General features: G+C 43.3%; 1 protein-coding gene across 1 annotated transcript in view; it reads left to right on the top strand.

Annotated features, from left to right (window-relative positions):
- The first annotated feature begins 1,036 nt into the window (after positions 1 to 1,036).
- The window catches only part of Ywhae (tyrosine 3-monooxygenase/tryptophan 5-monooxygenase activation protein epsilon), a 41,236-nt gene continuing 24,138 nt past the window's right edge, over positions 1,037 to 18,134 (top strand). Inside the window, exon 1 of the mRNA XM_048365485.1 lies at positions 1,037 to 1,211. Within this exon, the coding sequence (XP_048221442.1) occupies positions 1,148 to 1,211 (64 nt within the window). The 5' untranslated portion in view covers positions 1,037 to 1,147. The remainder of the gene's footprint in view (positions 1,212 to 18,134) is intronic.

Genomic DNA, 18,134 nt, shown 5'->3' on the forward strand with positions numbered 1-18,134 from the left:
GACTTTGAATCTCCTTCATCAGACCTGAAACTCCTGAACAGCTAGGATTATACAAGTGAGCCATCGGTCATCAGGCTCTCATTACTTTTTTTGGCGTGTGAAGCTTGAATTTAGGGCCTGGGCACTGTCCCTGAGCTTTGTTTCCCAAAGCTAGTGCTATACCACTTGAACAACAGCTCCACTTCCACCTTTTTTTGGTGCTCAGTTGTACATAAGAGTCACAGACTCTCCTCCCTTTGAATTGTGATCCTCAGATCTCAACCTTCTGAGTAACTAAGATTACAGGGTGAGCCATCAGCCCCTGGCCAATTCCTGCTTTTCCTTTCTTTCCCTTTTTCCTTCCTATTTTTTGTAAATATAATTGTTGATATTCTTTTTCGGTAGTACTGGAATTTGAACGCAGCAGGGCATCCAGCTTTCTAGGCAGGAGCTTAATTGTTGAGCCACACCTCTGGCTCCTAGGTATTTCTAACACATTCCCAGTGCCTATCCACGCAGAATCTAAGAGGAAAAACAAAGACAGAGGAAAAAGATTAGTATACCAGTGAGTTGAAGTGTGAAGACTGGAGCCCCACCTGCTTCCCTTGACATCGGTGGTACTGTAGCAGGGCCCAATTCTTTGCTGAAGAGGTCTGAAAATGGCCCAGGATTGGGTTTAGGTAAGAAAAGAGAGAGCAAGCAAGGGCAGAAGGCTTGATTTCAGCAAGGAAGGTCTGCCATTGCAAAAACAAAAACAATTATAGTCTCCCGCATTCTGTAAGTTCTGGCCCGGGCTCTCTCCTTGGCTTTCAAGACACAATCCAGGCCGACCTTGTCAGTAAGCAGCCAAAAGGCCACCCTGCGGGCTGCCGTCCCTACGCGCAGTCGCAGTTCCCGCCTGGGTCCTTTGGCGCGGGCTGAGCGGATGCAGGAGGGGGGTCTCGTGGGTTCCAGCCTCTTTGAGCGCGGAGCTCCAGGTCCCGCCCCCCGCGCCAGTTGCCAGGGAGCGGTTGCCATAGAGCCGAGCAGTTGTCCGCGTGCGCAGGCGGAAGTCCCGGATCGAGGCGCCGCCATTTTTGCTGCCCGGACGCAGAGCGAGAGGCAGAGAGAGTCGGAGACGCTATCCGCTTCCATCCGTCGCGCAGACCCTGCCGGAGCCGCTGCCGCTATGGATGATCGGGAAGATCTGGTGTACCAGGCGAAGCTGGCCGAGCAGGCTGAGCGATACGACGGTGAGTTGGGGGGGCAAAGGGGGGCTGGAATTTTCGGACCCTCTGCCGCCGCCCACAGAGGCCCGGGATCAGGAGACAAAATGGCGGCATCGTCTCTGAGCCTAGCCCGGGGACGTGGATTCGGAGAGCAGGAAATGGCGTGTGTGGGCTCCCGGAGCGATGGGAGTCTCCAGGTCTAGTAATTTGACCTGGTCAGTGTCCTTAGTCGCAGACTGTCTCGAGCCGGGAGGCCGAGGCGAAAAGGGTGGAGGAGTTGGTTGTAAAATGGCGGCTAGAGGGGGGAGGGCGAGTCCCTGGGCGGGGGAGGGGGCGATGGCGGGTGCAGTCCCCGGGCGAGCTTTACTGCGGGGAGCTTCTGGGACGGTTGAGATGTGAGAGGGAGAATCGGGTGGAGTGAAGGGAGAAGAAACACCCGCCACATGGGACGGAGTGGAGACGGGGAGCCGTAGCGCGGGCGCCTTTCAGGGAAATATGGCGGGTGGGGGCGGTGGCTTTTCCCCGGAGGCCCTGTGCGGGGCGGCGGCTGCTGTGGAATCGCCTCATAAAGGAGATCCTTTTGGGGTGGGGTACTTTTTGGGCTTGTGATGGGGCTTAGTCTTCGGTAGGGTTGAGGCAGGGGTGGGAATCACAGCCAACATCCTTGGATGGAGGCGAGCTGAGATGCTACGGTAGGATTTCTTCCCAGGCCGACACACACCTTGTATGTAGCTAGGGTTTTTTGGGGGGAGGGTGAGGGGCTTTGCAACATTGCAGTCTTCTGGGGGAGGTGCAGAGTCTCTCTCCCTCTCCTCGACTGTCCCTGGAGACCCCGAAGTGCCTGCAATCTTTTACTGGTTGCACAAGCACTGTATTGGTGGATAGATAGATCGACCGCAAAGCTGGGAACAGAAACCTTGACTCCTTAGTTATGCCCCGACAATGGTCATGCATCTGTCTGCTGGTTTGTAAGAAATGACTTTTATGGCCCACGGAGAGACCTGCTGAAAAATGATTTCAAATAAGTACCTATTTTTTTATAAGCCACTGTACTATGACTACCAGGCGTAGAATACATGTTCTTAATTTCGTTTTTGGGATGAAATTTGTTCCAGGCACTCAACTGAGGCTTGGGAGTTTTGGATTGGATTGTGAATGTAGGCAGTCTCATTCATTTTTTAACATTTTAACTTAGCAGTTTTTCGAGTACAAATTTTAATAGTCCTCTTAATTTCTTTCTGTGCTGGGGCTTTAAGCATGCTAGTCTATTGCTCTACCCCTGAGCTACTACACCTTTAGCCCCTATTCAGTTGATGTTTTAATAATTTTCCAGAGATTTACTGTGTTTGTCCAGTCAGTCCTGGACGGTTTTTTTTCTTTTAATCTCACCTTCAGCCCATTACATTTTGGATCTAGATACTTAAGTTAATATAGTATTTAAAAAGTGAAACATGACATGTTTAAAAAGAGAAACATCACATACATGGTTCCAGTGGTTTTTATGTTTTTGTGGGGATAGCTGGCATGGTTAGAATCAAGTGGTGTTGGTCATTAGATTTTCCTTAGTTATTTAAGCCACTTATTTTTCAAAACATTATCTAGGGCCTTTGAATAGTAGTTTGAGTCATATGGACTAGCCCTAGTGTGTCATCGGAAATTCAAGGATTTCAGAAGTAAGAGAAATGAAAAACTCAAAAGTTAAGATAGTAAGCTAAATTTAGTCTTACGGGTTTTTCCTGTTGGGAAGAGGTGGGGATATAAAATGAGGAGTACAGCTCAAGGTCATCTTTGCCATTATTCCACCGTGTTTAAAAGTCAAACAAATGAAGGTGGACTAGTAATGAAAGTCTCTTTCTCTCTTCAGGGCCCCAAATAAGTTTCTTTCTTCTGATGCCCTTGGGGGGAAGAAACTTGAAATTCCATTTGAATACTTTCTGTTCTGTGGGAATTTAAGCTTTGAATACACTGGCTGAGCTAAAGGGGATGTATATTGGGGCAGAAGCTCTTTTAAACTCATTTAAAAGAACTGATTTGAAAGTTTACTTGAAAGTTTATGATTGTAGCTTCCAAATAAATGACAGGTTAGTGATAATCATATTGGCATTTGAGTACTGAGGGTTTTTGCCAAGCCCTGATTGTTCTACATTGGACTCAGGGCAGAGCCACATGGTTACTCTTTTTGTATCCCCTTTATGAAAGTTGAGGAAGTATGATTTACTGTAGCATAAGGAAGAGATGTAGTAGAAAGGGAGAGAAGAGAGGCAATCACCAAAATTCCATCTGTGTTCCCTCTTTCACTAATAACATGAAATAACTTGGTTTTGTGGTGACAGAAAAATCCTGTAGGGACTGGGAATATGGCCTAGTGGCAAGAGTGTTTGCCTTTTCTATATGAAGCCCTGAGTTCGATTCCTCAGAACCACATGAACAGAAAAGGCCAGAAGTGGTGCTGTGGCTCAAGTGGCAGAGTGCTAGCCTTGAGCAAAAAGAAGCCAGGGACAGTGTTCAGGCCCTGAGCTCAAGGCCCAGGACTGGCCAAAAAAAAAAGAAAGTTATCAGGTGTGGGAGTGTGGAAGGAAATGAGAGTGTGCTCCTGTATTAGTCACTTAAAACTTATCAGGTGTATGGTGTGAAACTGAAATGACATTGTAATGCTTTGGGTTTTGAATGTTTAAATGTTGGCCTCCAAATGTCCTTCTCTTTTTGTTACTGCCTTAGGCTTACCTTTTATTTTGCATACTGTCGACAAGTACCTAAAACTATTCTCCATTACTACCCTAGAGAATTGAAATCAATTTATACTGATTGCTTAATGGTGCTAGAAGAGCTTAAACTGTTCAGGAATTGGACAGTTCGAGGTTGCATATGGGAAATACTGGTTTTGGGCTAGGACTGTTGAATTGGGCATTTGCCCCTTTAACAAATCAAGTACTGTAAAAAAAGGTTTTTATGTGTTGGTAGCCATAGTGTAATATTTGGTATTCCTCAAGCCTGTTGTCATCTTTTTTTGGCCAATCCTAGGGCTTGAACTCAGATACTGAGGAATCGAACCCAGGGCTTCATGCTTGCTAGGCAAGCACTAAGCCACATTCCCAGCCCCAGAAGCAAGTCTCAATCTTCCCATCTATATGAATGACTACATTGGTATAGAAAAGTAGGGTCTATTGGCAGGTAAGAATGAATATTTTTCTCTTTGTGGAGAAAAAAGGGGGTCAACATTAGAGCTTCTATGATTTTTTTTTTTTTTTTGGCCAGTCCTGGGGCTTGAATTAAGGGCCTGAGCACTGTTCCTGAGCTTCTTTTGCTCAAGGCTAACTCCCTATTGCTTTGAGCCACAGCACCACTTCTGGTTTTTTGGTAGTTAATTGGAGATGAGTTTCGTGGCTTTTCCTGGTCCTACTGCCTTCAAAGAGAGGTCCTCAGATCTCAGCCTCCTAAGTAGCTAGGATTACAGGCATGAGCCACTGGCACTGAGCTATGGTTGCTCTTTTTGTCCTTTTAAAATAATTTGTAAGGTGCTGGGAATATGGCCTAGTGGTAAAGTGCTCGCCTCGTATACATGAAGCCCTGGGTTCGATTCCCCAGCACCACATATATAAAAAGCCAGAAGTGGTGCTGTGGCTCAAGTGGTAGAGTGCTAGCCTTGAGCAAAAAGAAGCCAAGGACAGTGCTCAGGCCCTGAGCCCATGCCCCAGGACTGGCAACAAAAACAAAATAAATAAACAAAATAGTTTGTAAGCAAGCAGTCCTGGGGCGTGAACTCAGGGCCTGGGTGCTGTCTTTGGGCTTTTTGTTATTTGAATGCTAGTGCTCTACCACTTGAGCCACAGCTCAGTAGAAACTACTCAGCCTCCTGAATAGGTAGGGTTACAGGCATGGGCCACTGTCACTTGGCCTCTTCCTAATAATCTTTCAAAATTGGTTCCATGTGAGGTGGGGTAATTCCCCTTCATACTGGAGTTTGGAATGAACTCAGGTCCTTGACCTTCATAGATGAGTACTCTTACATTTGAATTACACTTCCAGTGATTGGTGGGGTAAAATTGACAATCACTCAGAATACATCAATATCAGGAATGCATCTGTTCTCAGTCACTTGCTTGCTAGTTATGTTAAAACACCAAAGCCTCACCTTTAGCCTCTGCCAAATGAGTATGTTTTGAATTGACTTGTTAAAAATAGAAAAATGTAAATTGAACTAATCATGATAAGATTAAGAGCATTTAGATTAGGTTAATTACCAATTATTATTACTAATTTTTTGATGCTGGTCCTGGGTTTGGAGTCAGGGCTTGGGCATCCCAGACCTTCATGTGTTTGGCTAGCACTCTACCACTTGAGCCATAGCTCCACTTCCACTTTCTCTGTGATTAATTGGAGATAAGAGTCTCAAGGACTTTGCTACCCAGGCTGGCCTTGAAATCTTCAAGTCTCAGCCTCCTAAGTAGAATTAGAGGCCTGAGGCATTGGTGTGCAGTCTACCAATTCTCTTTTTTTCAGTGTTGTTTGTGGGGCTTGAACTCAGGGCCTGTGCTCTGTCCCTAAGCTGTCCCTTTTGCTCAAGGCTAGTTCTCTACTACTTTGAGCCACAACTGTATTTCTGGGAGTCTCAAGGCTTTGAATCTTGGTCCTCAGATCTCAGCCTTCTGGGTAGCTAGGATTATAGGTATGAGCCACTAGCACCCGGCAGGTTAAGATTTTTAATACTGTGGAAACTCTCCAAGCACTTTTCATACTTGTACATAAGATTGTAATTTAAACTGATATGGGAAAAAACACCTGGACGTGTAATAGGTGGAACAAGCTTTATAAAAGTGTAAGCAAGGTGCTGGGAATGTGGCCCTAGTGGTAGAGTGCTTGCCTCGCATGCATGAAGCCCTGGGTTCGATTCCTCAGGGACAGTGCTCAGGCCCCGAGTTAAGAGGCCCAGCCCTGCCCCCCCCCCAAAAAAAAAACAAAAAGTGCAAGCAAGCACAAGGAAATCCATAGAATTCCATGAGGTGGCATATGTATAATTCCTGCTACTCAAGAGGATGAGGTGAAGAAAGGGTCAAAAGCTAATGGTTGTAGGGGCTGGGAATGTGGCTTAGTGGTAGACTGCTTGCCTAGTATGCATGAAGCCTTTGGTTTGATTCCTCAGTACCACATACACAGAAAAAGCCAGAAGTGGCGCTGTGGCTCAAGTGGCTTTGAACAAAAGAAGCTCAGGGACAGTGCCTAGACCCTGAGTTCAAGTCCCAGGACCGGCACACACACACACAAAGTAAATGGCTCTAGATGAACTGGGATATGACAAATGATAGTGGGTTCTAAATATACACAGTGAGACCAAAAGAGCATACTATTAGAAGAGAAACAAAGGCACAGTGCCTAATCACCTCTTCATGTTTATATAAAATAATATACCTGCTGAAACAAACTCCATGGTATGGAAACAAAAGGCTCTTCCTTAGTGTTTAGTTGGTTGATTTTTTTTTTTAATTTTTGCCAGTCCTGGGGCTTGGACCCAGGGCCTGAGCACTGTCCCTGGCTTCTTTTTGCTCAAGGCTAGCACTCTACCACTTGAGCCACAGCACCACTTCCAGCCACATTTCCAGCTCAGTTTTTTTAGTTTTTGATGGTTCTGTCTTCTTTACTTTATGTATGGTGTATTCACATGTATATTTTGGGGAGGGTGAAGGGGCGGGAAAAATGGAGAAAAAGTGCAGTAGTTGAGCTCATTAGACATTGATGAAAGTGAGCTATACAACTTACCAATGGAGACTGGAGGGCTGGTAGAGAATGAGGGAACAGAACACACTGAAAGGAAATGTACTCATTACCTGACATCACCTCTACAATAACAATAAAGTAAATTAATAATAAAAAAAACAGTTAATGGCTTATTTGATCATTTCAGTTAAGACCTTGCTTCAAAGGGCTATGTCTTGGGGTTGGGAATATGGCCTAGTGGTAAAATGCTCCCCTTGTATACATGAAGCCCTGGGTTCAATTCCTCCAGCACCACATATATAGGGAGAAAAAAAGGGCCAAGTCTTTTTGTTTGGTGATGGTACTGGGGGTTTTGAAGTCCCTCAAGACCCTCAGGCTTGTTAGGCAGACATTTCACCACTTGAGCTCCAGGACTTCCCCCTCCTCTGCCCCCAATATCTTTTACTAATATCCATTATTTTTGTACAATTGATGTTATTTTTTATGACAAAGATAGTACTGTGGATGTAACTCATTTGTAGAGTACTTGCCTAGCCATATATACAACTCTTGGTATTGCCTCAGAAAAACAACAAACCAACACACAAAAACTCTACCTAATTTTCTTTCTTCCCGTCTGGTCTGATCAATCTGGTTTGTCTTATCTGTCCTGGGGCTTGAGCTGGCTGCTGTCCTTGAGCTTTTTTGTTGCAGGCTAGTCTTCTGCCATTTTGAGCCACAGCTCTACTTCTTGCTTTTTGGTGGTTACTTGGACAGGCTTTGAATCATTTTTCCTGAGTAGCTAGGGAATGAGCCGCTGGTACCCAGCGTTCTCTTTTTGTGTCACTATTGGGGCTTAAACTCAATGTTTCCCACTCTTGCTTGGCTTTTTTGCTCAAGGCGTGTGCTCTACCACATCTATTCTGACTTTTTTTTTTTTTTTGCCAGTCCTGGGTCTTGGACTCAGGGCCTGAGCACTGTCCCTGGCTTCTTTTGCTCAAGGCTAGCACTCTGCCACTTGAGCCACAGCACCACTTCTGGCCATTTTCTGTATATGTGGTGCTGGGGAATTGAACCCAGGGCTTCATGTATAGGAGGCAAGCACTCTTGCCACTAGGCCATATCTCCAGCCCCTATTCTGACTTTTTGATGTAGATAAGAATTTTATGGGAAGCTGGGCTTTGGTAGCTCAGGCCTATAATCCTAGCTACTCAGGAGGTTGAGATCTAAGGATCATGATCCAAAGCTAACCCAGGTCACGGAAGTGTGTGAGACTCTGTCTTCAGTAAACTACTAGCAAAAAAGGCTGGAAGTGGCACTGTAGCTCAAGTAGTAGAGTACTAACTAGCCTTTAGTGAAAGAGCTCAGGGACAGCCCCATGATTGACACCCCCCCCCCCCCAAATGTGGGCAATTCTGTCCAGGCTGGCTTTGAACAGGGATCCTCAGATCTCAGCTGAGTATCTAGAATAAGTGTCTTGCAAAACAACCTTTTTTCTCCCCTATTTTCTTGACTAGCTATGAAACAAGTGGGAAGTCTGTTTGCATCTTATCTTTGTTTGGTCTCTTCTGGTGTTTAACTCTGAGCCTTGTGCATACTAATCTCGGTAAGAACTTTTAACAGCTCTACCACTCATCTCTACCCACAACCCTAGGAAATATTTTAAGAATTACTTGATCTTAATCTGGTATGTTAAGTCAAATTTCAGCCCAGTAAATTACTGTGTCTAATTTTATGAGACAAGCGCTCTTGCCACTAGGCCATATTCCCAGCCCACCTGTGTCTAATTTTATAGGACCCCTATTCTCAGGTAATCTGAAGCATAATTTTAAAAACTGAGGCTGGTCTTTTTTGTTACTTTAACTTGCAAGGTTCTATTTTTATTTTGCCCAGGCCTGGGGCCTGGGTACTGTCCCTGAGCCACTTGTTCAAGGCTAGTGTTCTACTACTTTGAACACAGCTCCACTTTGGTTTTCTGGTGGTTAATTGGAGATAAAAGTCTCACATTTTTCCTGACCAGGCAGGCTTTGAACCTTGATCTTCAGATCTCAGCCTACTGAGTTAGCTAAGATTACAAGCATGTGCCACCAGTGCTTGGCTGTGTGTATGTGTGTGTATCTGTCTGTCCTGGAGCTCGAACTCAAGGCCTGAGCACTGTCCCTGAGCTTTTGTATTCAAGGCTAGTGCTCTACCGCTTGAACCACAGCTCCACTTAGGGCTTTTTTGGTAGTTGGTTGGAGATGAATCTCATGAACTTATCAAACTACCTGGGCTGCCTTTGAACTGTGATCCTCAGATCTCAGCCTCCTGAGTAGGATTACAGGTGTGAGCCCTAGCTTTACTCTCTCTCTCTCTCTCTCTCTCTCTCTCTTTTTTTTTTTTCCCAGTCCTGGGGCTTGGACTCAGGGCCTGAGCACTATCCCTGGCTTCTTTTGCTCAAGGCTAGCACACTGCCACTTGAGCCACAGCGCCACTTCCGGCTTTTTCTGGTTATGTGGTACTGAGGAATCATCCAGGGCTTCATGCATGCTAGGCCAGCACTCTACCACTAAGCCATATTCCCAGCCCGTTTTTTGTTGGTTATGGGACTTGAACTCAGGGCCTGGGCACTGCCCCTGAGCTCTTTTGCTCGAGGCTAGCACTCTGCCTCTTTGAGCCACAGCTCCACTTCCAGTTTTCTGGAATTAATTGGAGATAAGAGGCTCATAGACTTTCCTGCCCCATTGGCTTTGAACTGTGGTCTTCAGATCTCAGCCTCCTGAGAAGCTAGGTAAGAGCCACTGCTGCTTAGTTAAAGATGTTAAAACTTATAGAAAGGACAAAAGTTGGCATATGATTCATAAAAGTTGTTCCGAAGAGCCCAGGTAGCTGAGATCCTATAAAACAGAATCTTGTTAAAAGGGTAGTAACAGCAAAATAAATTAGTTCTGCTTTTGAAGTAACTGGTCAGTGAATAGTTTAATAGTTAAATAGTGTATTGTTGTCAACTATGGCTTGAATTCATTCATGTCCATGCTAGTAACAGTTTTAAAATCTTATTTAAATTGCCCTACAAAAAGAACCCTCAAAATTTACCATCCAAAACAAATCTGGAGGATAAAAGATACTAATTCATAAAAGTGCTAGTACAACTGGTAGAAATCTGCATTATTCTTGGTGTGATAAACTTGCTCTAAGGGTCATTCTACTTAAGGTTGTTACTGCTTTATATACTTTTATGTACTTTTTCCTTTGTATACTTAAAAAAAAAAGTAGTTGCTGAGAACAGAGGTTTGGCATATCGGCTTGTCAATATGGTAGTTTCAAAGCCAAGATTTTGGTGTTGGCAACAGTGTCCTGAGGTCCGGATTTCTGTCCCATGTGTAAGTTTTGAAGCCTTTGCCATACCTTGTGATGTGACTGTTCTGTTTACACTGGGGATTGTTCCTAGAACTTCTACATCCTAGGCAAGACTTCTTGGTACAATCTCCGGCACTGAAAAAAAGAGAAAAAAGATGCCAAGTTTATAGTCATATTTCTGAACTATATTGTCCAGGATTCAGTGTTTATTTTTTTTGACATTTAATCTCGAAACCTGGAGAGAACCCTTCTCATGATCACAGTAACTCCACAGATTGCTCATTGATAGTCTTAATTTATGACCATCAGGATCAAGTTAATGCAGTGTGAAGTATGTTGAATTCCATCTATATATGAAATATGAAGGCAGCATTACACTATGAATAAGAATTATGACTCATTTTGGCAGATGTAGTCATACAATCTGCTTTGGCTACTAATTTACAGGCCTGTTAAGAAATTGTGAGACTATAAGATGTAATACTTGGGATGTGGCTTAATGGCAGAGTGCTTGACTAGCATGCATGAAGCCCTGGGTTCCATTCCTCAGTACCACATAAACAGAAAATACTGGAATAGGTGCTGTGGCTCAAGTGTTAGAGTGCTAGCCTTGAGCAGAAGAAGCTTAGGGACAGTGCCCAGGCCTTGAGTTTGAGCTCCAGGACTGGCAAAGTAAATAAATAAGTAATACTTGGATGTTATTAATACTTGTTTCGATTTTTTTGGGGGGGGGTACTGGGGACTAAACCCAGGACTTTGAACTTGCTAGGCAAGTCTTTACCCCTGAGCTACATCCCCCGAGCCTGGTAAACTTTTTCTTGTACTGGGATTTGAATTCAGGGCCTTGTACTCATGTTTGGAATTTTTATTCAAGGATGGTGCACTACCACTTGAGCCATGGCTTATCCTGATGTTTGCTGGTTAATGGGAGATAAGTGTCTCATGGATGTTTTGGAACAGGCTGTGGCTTTGAAACTTGGATCCTAAGATCTCAGCTGCCTAAGTAGCTAGTATTATAGGAATGAGACACTAGGGCCCAGTAGAATGAGTATGCTTTCTATAGGAGAGGCACCAAGAGATAGTGAAATTAGAACTAGAGACCCGGAATGATTATATATGTAGGGCAGTGTGTCCAGTGCAGGGTTTTAGCTCTTGAATGCTGTCCCTTTGAGATGTCAGTTTCTGGGACTGTTCTTTTTTGTTTGTTTGTTTGTTTTGTTTTGTTTTTGGCAGTCCTGGGGCTTGAACTCAGGGCCTGAGCACTGTCCCTGGCAGTCAGTCCCACAGCACCACTTCAGGCTTTTTCTATATATGTGGTGCTGAGGAATTGAACCCAGGGCTTCATATATATGACCAGCACTTTACCACTAGGCCATCTTCCCAAGGGACTGAGTTCCCAAGGGAACTCAGCCTTGTGCTCTTTCAGTATTTCCTTCAAAGCTGAGCTACCACTTGAGCATGGCTCTGCTTTTGGCTTTTTGCTGATTAATAGGAAATGAGTCTCACAAATTTGCCTGCCTGAGCTGGCTTCAAACTGCAATCCCCAGATCTCAGTTGAGCCATCAGGGCCCTACACTTTCCCTCCCTCCCTCTCTTTTCTCTCTCTTTCTTTGATTAGAGCCTTGCTATGTAGCCCAGGCTGGCTTCAAGCTATCAGTCCTTTTGGGATTACAGGTATATACCAATACTAGACCTCAAGCATTGCTTTTCTGGAAGCTTTTCTTGGGGGGCAGGCACTGGGGTTTGAATATATGAATGTGCTCTCACATGAGCCACTTTGCCAGCCAGCTTTTTTTGGGGGGGAGGGGTCCATTGTGAGGCTTGAGCACAGCGCCTGGGTGCTATCCCTGGGCTCTTCCTGGGCTCTTTTACTCAAGGTTATCCTGGAGCCACAGCACCACTTCTGGTTTTCTGCTGGTTTATTGGATAGAAGTCTCACAGACTTTTCCTGCTGGTCAGATTACAGATGTGACCCACCAACACCTGGCTTTTTGGGGGGGGGGGATAGCTTGTTGTTTTATGCCTGGGCTAGCCCTAGATTGAGATCCTTTTTAATTTTTGTTCTTCATTGCTCTGTTGGGATGACAGGTATGTATCACTGCCCAGTTATTGGTCAAGATGGAGTCCCCTGAAATATTTTTCCCCCATGTTAGCTGTTAGCCTCCATCCTCTTATCTCTACCTCCCAAGAAGATAGGATTAAAGACTTGAGCCAGTGTGCCTGGCCAAAGGCAATTTTATATGATATTTTTAAGCTAAGACTTTAAAAAATACTTGTGAGCTGGGCTCCAGTGGCTCATGCCTGTAACCATAGCTACTCAAGAGGCTGAGATCAGAGGATCACAGCTCAAAGCCAGCTGGGGCAGGAAAGTCCCTGAGACTCTTACCTCCAACTAACCACCAGAAAATTGGAAGTGGAGCTGTGGCTCAAGTGGTAGAGTGCTATCCTTGAGCAAAAAAGCTCAAGGACAGCACCCAGGCCCTGAATTAAAGCCCCATGACCAACACACACACACACGCATGTATGTTAATTTTACAGTTTTACCAATTGCTTTGTCTCCTTTTCTACCTTGGCTAGTCTCATAATAGTTGTGTGAATAACTTTGAATCCTAAAATAACTTTGAATCCTATTTAACCAAATTTAGGAAATTTACTTTCATACAAGCCATTGTGGAATTCCTTTTCATTCCTGTATTTCTTCTCATGTTGGATCTTTGGAGATTATTACTAATTTTTTCCCTCCAATTGGCTCCCAGTCAATTGGCATATCCACAGCCACTATCATCATATCTGGATTACTTTTTTTTTTTAAGAAAAGGACTACAGAATTTGCGACAGAGCTACTTGGATCATTTTAGTCTTTTGAGTAAGGAGGAAAATAGGCTTCCCCCATAATTGCCTAGTTCTAAATACATCATAAAGGGAATTGTGTGTTTATTGTCTCTCATTTAGATTGCTTTGAAATTTTTTTTCTCACTTTTCCCCCATTTACATTAACTAGATACTTGTTTATACAAAGACAAGTTAAAGACCTCTCTATGGTCTGACTTTTCCTTTTTTGTGGAGAGGAGGGGCTCCAGTCATGGGGCTTGAACTCAGGGCTTACTTGCTGTCAGGAGCTGTTTTTTGCTGGCTTTTCTTGATACCCTAGCAGAGAAATACTGAGGCTTTTATATTACATTATACCAGGTTCTTAGCATACCTAAATGCCTTGGCTCATATGGCTGGGAATATGGCCTAGTGGTAAAAGTGCTTGCTTCATATACATGAAGCCCTGGGCTCAATTCCTCAGCACCACATATATAGAAAAAGCCAGAGGTGGCGCTGTGGCTCAAGTGGCAGAGTGCTAGCCTTGAGCAAAAAGAGGCCAGGGACAGTGCTCAGGCCCTGAGTTGAAGCTCCAGAACTGGCAAAAAGAAAAAAAAAAACATTACTAGTTCTCTTTTGGTTATTTCATGTATTCAGGATCTGATTATATATTAGTTTCTTAATGTAAGTGCCATAATCTTTTTACTTAGGGATATCCAACCATATAGGCACTTTTGCTAAATTGGTAGTATGTGACACATGAGACTTTTATTATATATATATATATATATATATATATATTTTTTTTTTGGCCAGTCCTGGGGCTTGGACTCAGGGCCTGAACACTGTCCCTGGCTTCTTTTTGCTCAAGGCTAGCACTCTGCCACTTGAGCCACAGTGCCACTTCTGGCCATTTTCTGTATATGTGGTGCTGGGGAATTGAACTCAGGGCTTCATGTATATGAAGCAAGCACTTTTACCACTAGGCCATAAACTGCATCCCTTAAAAATGATTGTTTTAAATACTTTAAGGACATTTTAAGGGTTTTAAATGCTTTAAGGACGATAGATATATTTCTCATTAAATTAAATGGGTTGCAGAAAAAGGATTAGTTGAAATTGCCCAGAAAGAATTACAGAATTTAATTTTCTCTAGAGGGGTCCTTAAATCAGTTATATAGGACATATCCAATCAATCCCATTAGAGTATATTCCAATTTCTTAACAGCCGTGTTTTAGATCATCTTAGCCTTTTTTTTTTCCCATCAGATACTGTGGGGGTTTTTTGTGTGTCATAAGATGATACTGTGCTGGTTAGAGGTAAGAGTCACGGATATTTCTACCTGGACTGACTGACCATGCAATCCTCAGATCTCAGCCTCCTGGATAGTAGGATTTCAGGCATGAGCCACCAGCTTACTTTCAGTAGGGTTGTCAATTTGGCGGGGGGGGGGGGGGGGGGTGGGTGGGTAGGGGGCAAGGCGGAGATAGGGAGCTAAAAATTTCACTTAAAAAAACAACAAAAGACAGTCCTGGGGCTTTAACTGAAAGCTTGGGTTACTGTCCCTGAGCTTCTTTTTGCTCAAAGGCTAGCATTCTACTACTTGAGCCACAGCACCACTTCTGGCTTTTGTTTATATGTGTTACTGAGGAATGGGACCTCGGGTTTCATGTATGCTAGGCAAGCACTCTACTACCACTAAGCCACATTCCCGGCCCCCCAATTTTACTTTTATAAGCAGTTATATGGAAAGTCAGCCAAGTATGGTAGTTAAGAGCCATATTATCATCTAGGTGAAATTTGTGCAAATATAATAGTCCTAGCATTTAGGAAGGAGGATGGTGAAATGCTGTCTTAAAAAAAGAAAAAAACAAAAGAAAATTGGTCTGGATTTGAATTTTGGTTTTATCATTTTGTGGCTTCAGGCAAATTACCTTGAGTTCTATATTGTCTTTAAAACTGAGGGAGTTGACTGGGTGCTGACTACCTTAATTACAGGCTCAGTGCTTGTAATTCTAGCTACTTAGGAGGCTGAGGTCTGAGGATTGCCAGCCACCACAGAAAAGTTTGTAAGGTTATCTCCAATTTAACCAGATGTTTGTTCCTCAAGTGGTAGAGTGCCAGCCATGAATGAAAAAGCTGATTGGGAGTGGCTTTTTCAAATCTTGTACAAAAAAATAAATAAAAACTAAAGTAATTTTAACAATTGTCAAACGTTTCTTTCCATGTTTGGGAGGTTATAATGGTATATATGGGCTGGGAATGTGGCTTAGAGGTAGAGTGCTTGCCTAGCACGCACGAAGCCCTGGGTTCGATTCCGCAGCACCACATAAACAGAAAAAGCCGGAAGTGGTGCTGTGGCTCAAGAGGTAGAGTGCTAGCTTTCAGGAAAAAAGCCTGGGACAGTGCTCAGACCCTGAGTCCAAGCCCCAGGACTGGCAAAAAAAAGATTATAGTGTATATACTTTGATATGAGACAGTGATTCTCTAAGCTAGTACAGAGCCTGCTGGTTTTCTTTATGACCAGTTCTGAACAGTTTGCTTCTGTCCTGTCCATGGTTGTCATTAGGATCTGTAGTATTAAGCTTTGTGGTAACTTCTGATTATGATAGGTGAAATATGTTCTGTTCTCTGCCATCCTTCATAGAGCAAGTCTGGGCTACATAGGGAGACTTACTCTCAAAATTACAGGAGGACTGTTGAAACTAAGCAGACTTGTTTCACCAGTTGTCAGGGGCAGTCTTGGAAGAAATAATGGTCAAGCTGACCTCTAGGTAGAAAAAATGTGATTTGTCTCTGTTTAAAAACCTTGTCTTATAATAAGTGAAACCAGTTGTTTACATGATTCTTTTTGGTGCTGAAGATTCGCCTCATGCATGTTCTTCTTTCTTTTGGTTGATCATGGACCTTGACCTCAGGGCCTGGGGGCTCCCTGAGCTCTTTTTGCTCAAGGCTGGCTAGTTCTACCACTTTGAGCCACAGCTCCATTTCCTGTTTTCTGGTGGTTAATTGGAGATGAGTCTCAAGGACTTTGCTGCCTCAGCTGGCTTTGAACTGTGATCTTCATCTCAGCCTCCTGAGTAGCTAGGATTACAGGCATGAGTCACTATAGCTCAGCACCTTATGCCTGTTCTGTCACTGCGCTTTATCCCTACCTTTCACCTTGGTGGATGTGTGTTCTTTGAGCATGCTGTGTATGTGCTGTACCACTGAGCCACATCTTCAGCTCAAGCCTGTTCTTATAAATGCAAGTAAAGGGATCCTTATACAGGTGAACCTAGATTTGAGGAAATGTGATCAAAGCACTGATGGGCTGGGGATGTGGCTTAGTGGTATAGTGTTTGGCTGGCATGCTTGAAACCCTGGGTTCCATTCCTTGTATCACATAAACAGAAAAGGCTGGAAATGGTGCTATGGCTCAAGTGGCAGACTACTAGTAACCTTGAGCAAAAGAAGCTCAGGGACAATGTGGGGCCCTGAATTCAAGCCCCAAGTCTGGCAAAACAAAACAAAAATACCCAGCAGCAAAAAACAAAGCATTGTTTGTGATTCTAAGCAAGTCTAAGCTCCATGTTTACTTTCCTCATGTAAAATATAGTACTGTTGGATATTTTATGGTAGCATTTAGACCATTGAACTTAGCCTATGGTGTTTTGTGAATGAGTTTGTTGAATGAATGTGTAAATACTTCAGTGAGAAACCAAAAAACAAAGCTAGGGTTGAAGATGAAGTCATATAAGAGGTAAGGAGGAAAGTCAAGAAGAAAGACATTAGACTTTCCTGGAAGTACTACTAGATGTCCCAAACAGAAGATTGTTCCTAGAAGTGAGTATCTAGGTCTTCACAGTGAAGGGAAAATAACTTGGGGGGAAAAAACACACAACAAACTTTAATGTGTTCAGTATATGATCTTTGACTTATTGTGGGGGTTTCAGAATTGATGTAACAGTGATTATCTTGAGTCAGTCATTCATTGTCTTTAAAATAAGTCTCAAGTATATGTCATTCCAAGCCTGTCAATACCAAACCACCTGTATTACCCACAAATAGTGATTCCATCATGAGGTGTATAAATTATACTTGTTGAAGACACATGTGACCTCCTCCCCTAGGAATGTTATATATTACATTGATAAAATATTTGCTAGCAAGAAGAGTTCAGGAAATGATATTTATGCTGAAGAACTTCATTAATAGTCTTGTATTGGTGAAGGTTTTAATGGCATGGTTAATAAGAGTGGGGTAAATTGGAGCTTCTATAGCTTTGAGTGAGGTATATTACAGTTAGGATTATGTTATATGCTTTATCACAATCATTATTCATAAAACATTGGCTTTAGATATTTAGAGGATAAAGGAAGTTCCAGCTTAATTTCAGCACTGTTCCTTAATCCACTATTCATGGCACAGACATGGCTCAAGGGATAGAAAGCCTGCCTGCCTAGCAGGCCCTGAGTTTCAACTTTAGTACTACAAACAAATAAAAAATAATAGCTTGCAGATAGGATAATAAGGTTATATAAAAGGATTCCCAAAACACAATAAATTATACAAGATTCTAGGCATTCACAATCCAAAGAAGAGAATCCAAAGAAGATACACGTAGGAGAAAAACAAAAGCACAATGCCTATGTTTATCTGAACATACAAAATACAAAATGAGCTCCAGAAAATGGTAACTGATTTTTTTTTTCCTTCGTGGCTGCTTTTGTTTTGAGAGTGTAAGGGGAGGCACAGAAATGGAGGGACTGGGCTGTGAATATGGCCTAGTGGTAAAGTGCTCACCTCATATACATGAAGCCCTGGGTTTGATTCCTCAGCACCACATATATATAAAAAAAAAGCCAGAAGTGGAGCTATGGCTCAAGAGGTAGAGTACTTGCCTTGAGCAAAAAGAAGCCAGGGACAGTGCTCAGGCCCTGAGTTCATGCCCCAGGACTGGCAACAAAAACTAAATAAAACAAAAAGTTAAAAAAAAGAAGAAATGAAGGGACTTATGGTGGTAAACAAATGTGGCAGTGGCCACTCACTAGACGCTACATTGAAAACTATGTAAACTTGTGGGTGAGGATGGGAAGGAAAAAGTGGCAGAGAGTGAGGGAAGGGGT

Source organism: Perognathus longimembris, chromosome 17, assembly GCF_023159225.1.
Source record: "Perognathus longimembris pacificus isolate PPM17 chromosome 17, ASM2315922v1, whole genome shotgun sequence".
NCBI lineage: Eukaryota > Metazoa > Chordata > Mammalia > Rodentia > Heteromyidae > Perognathus > Perognathus longimembris.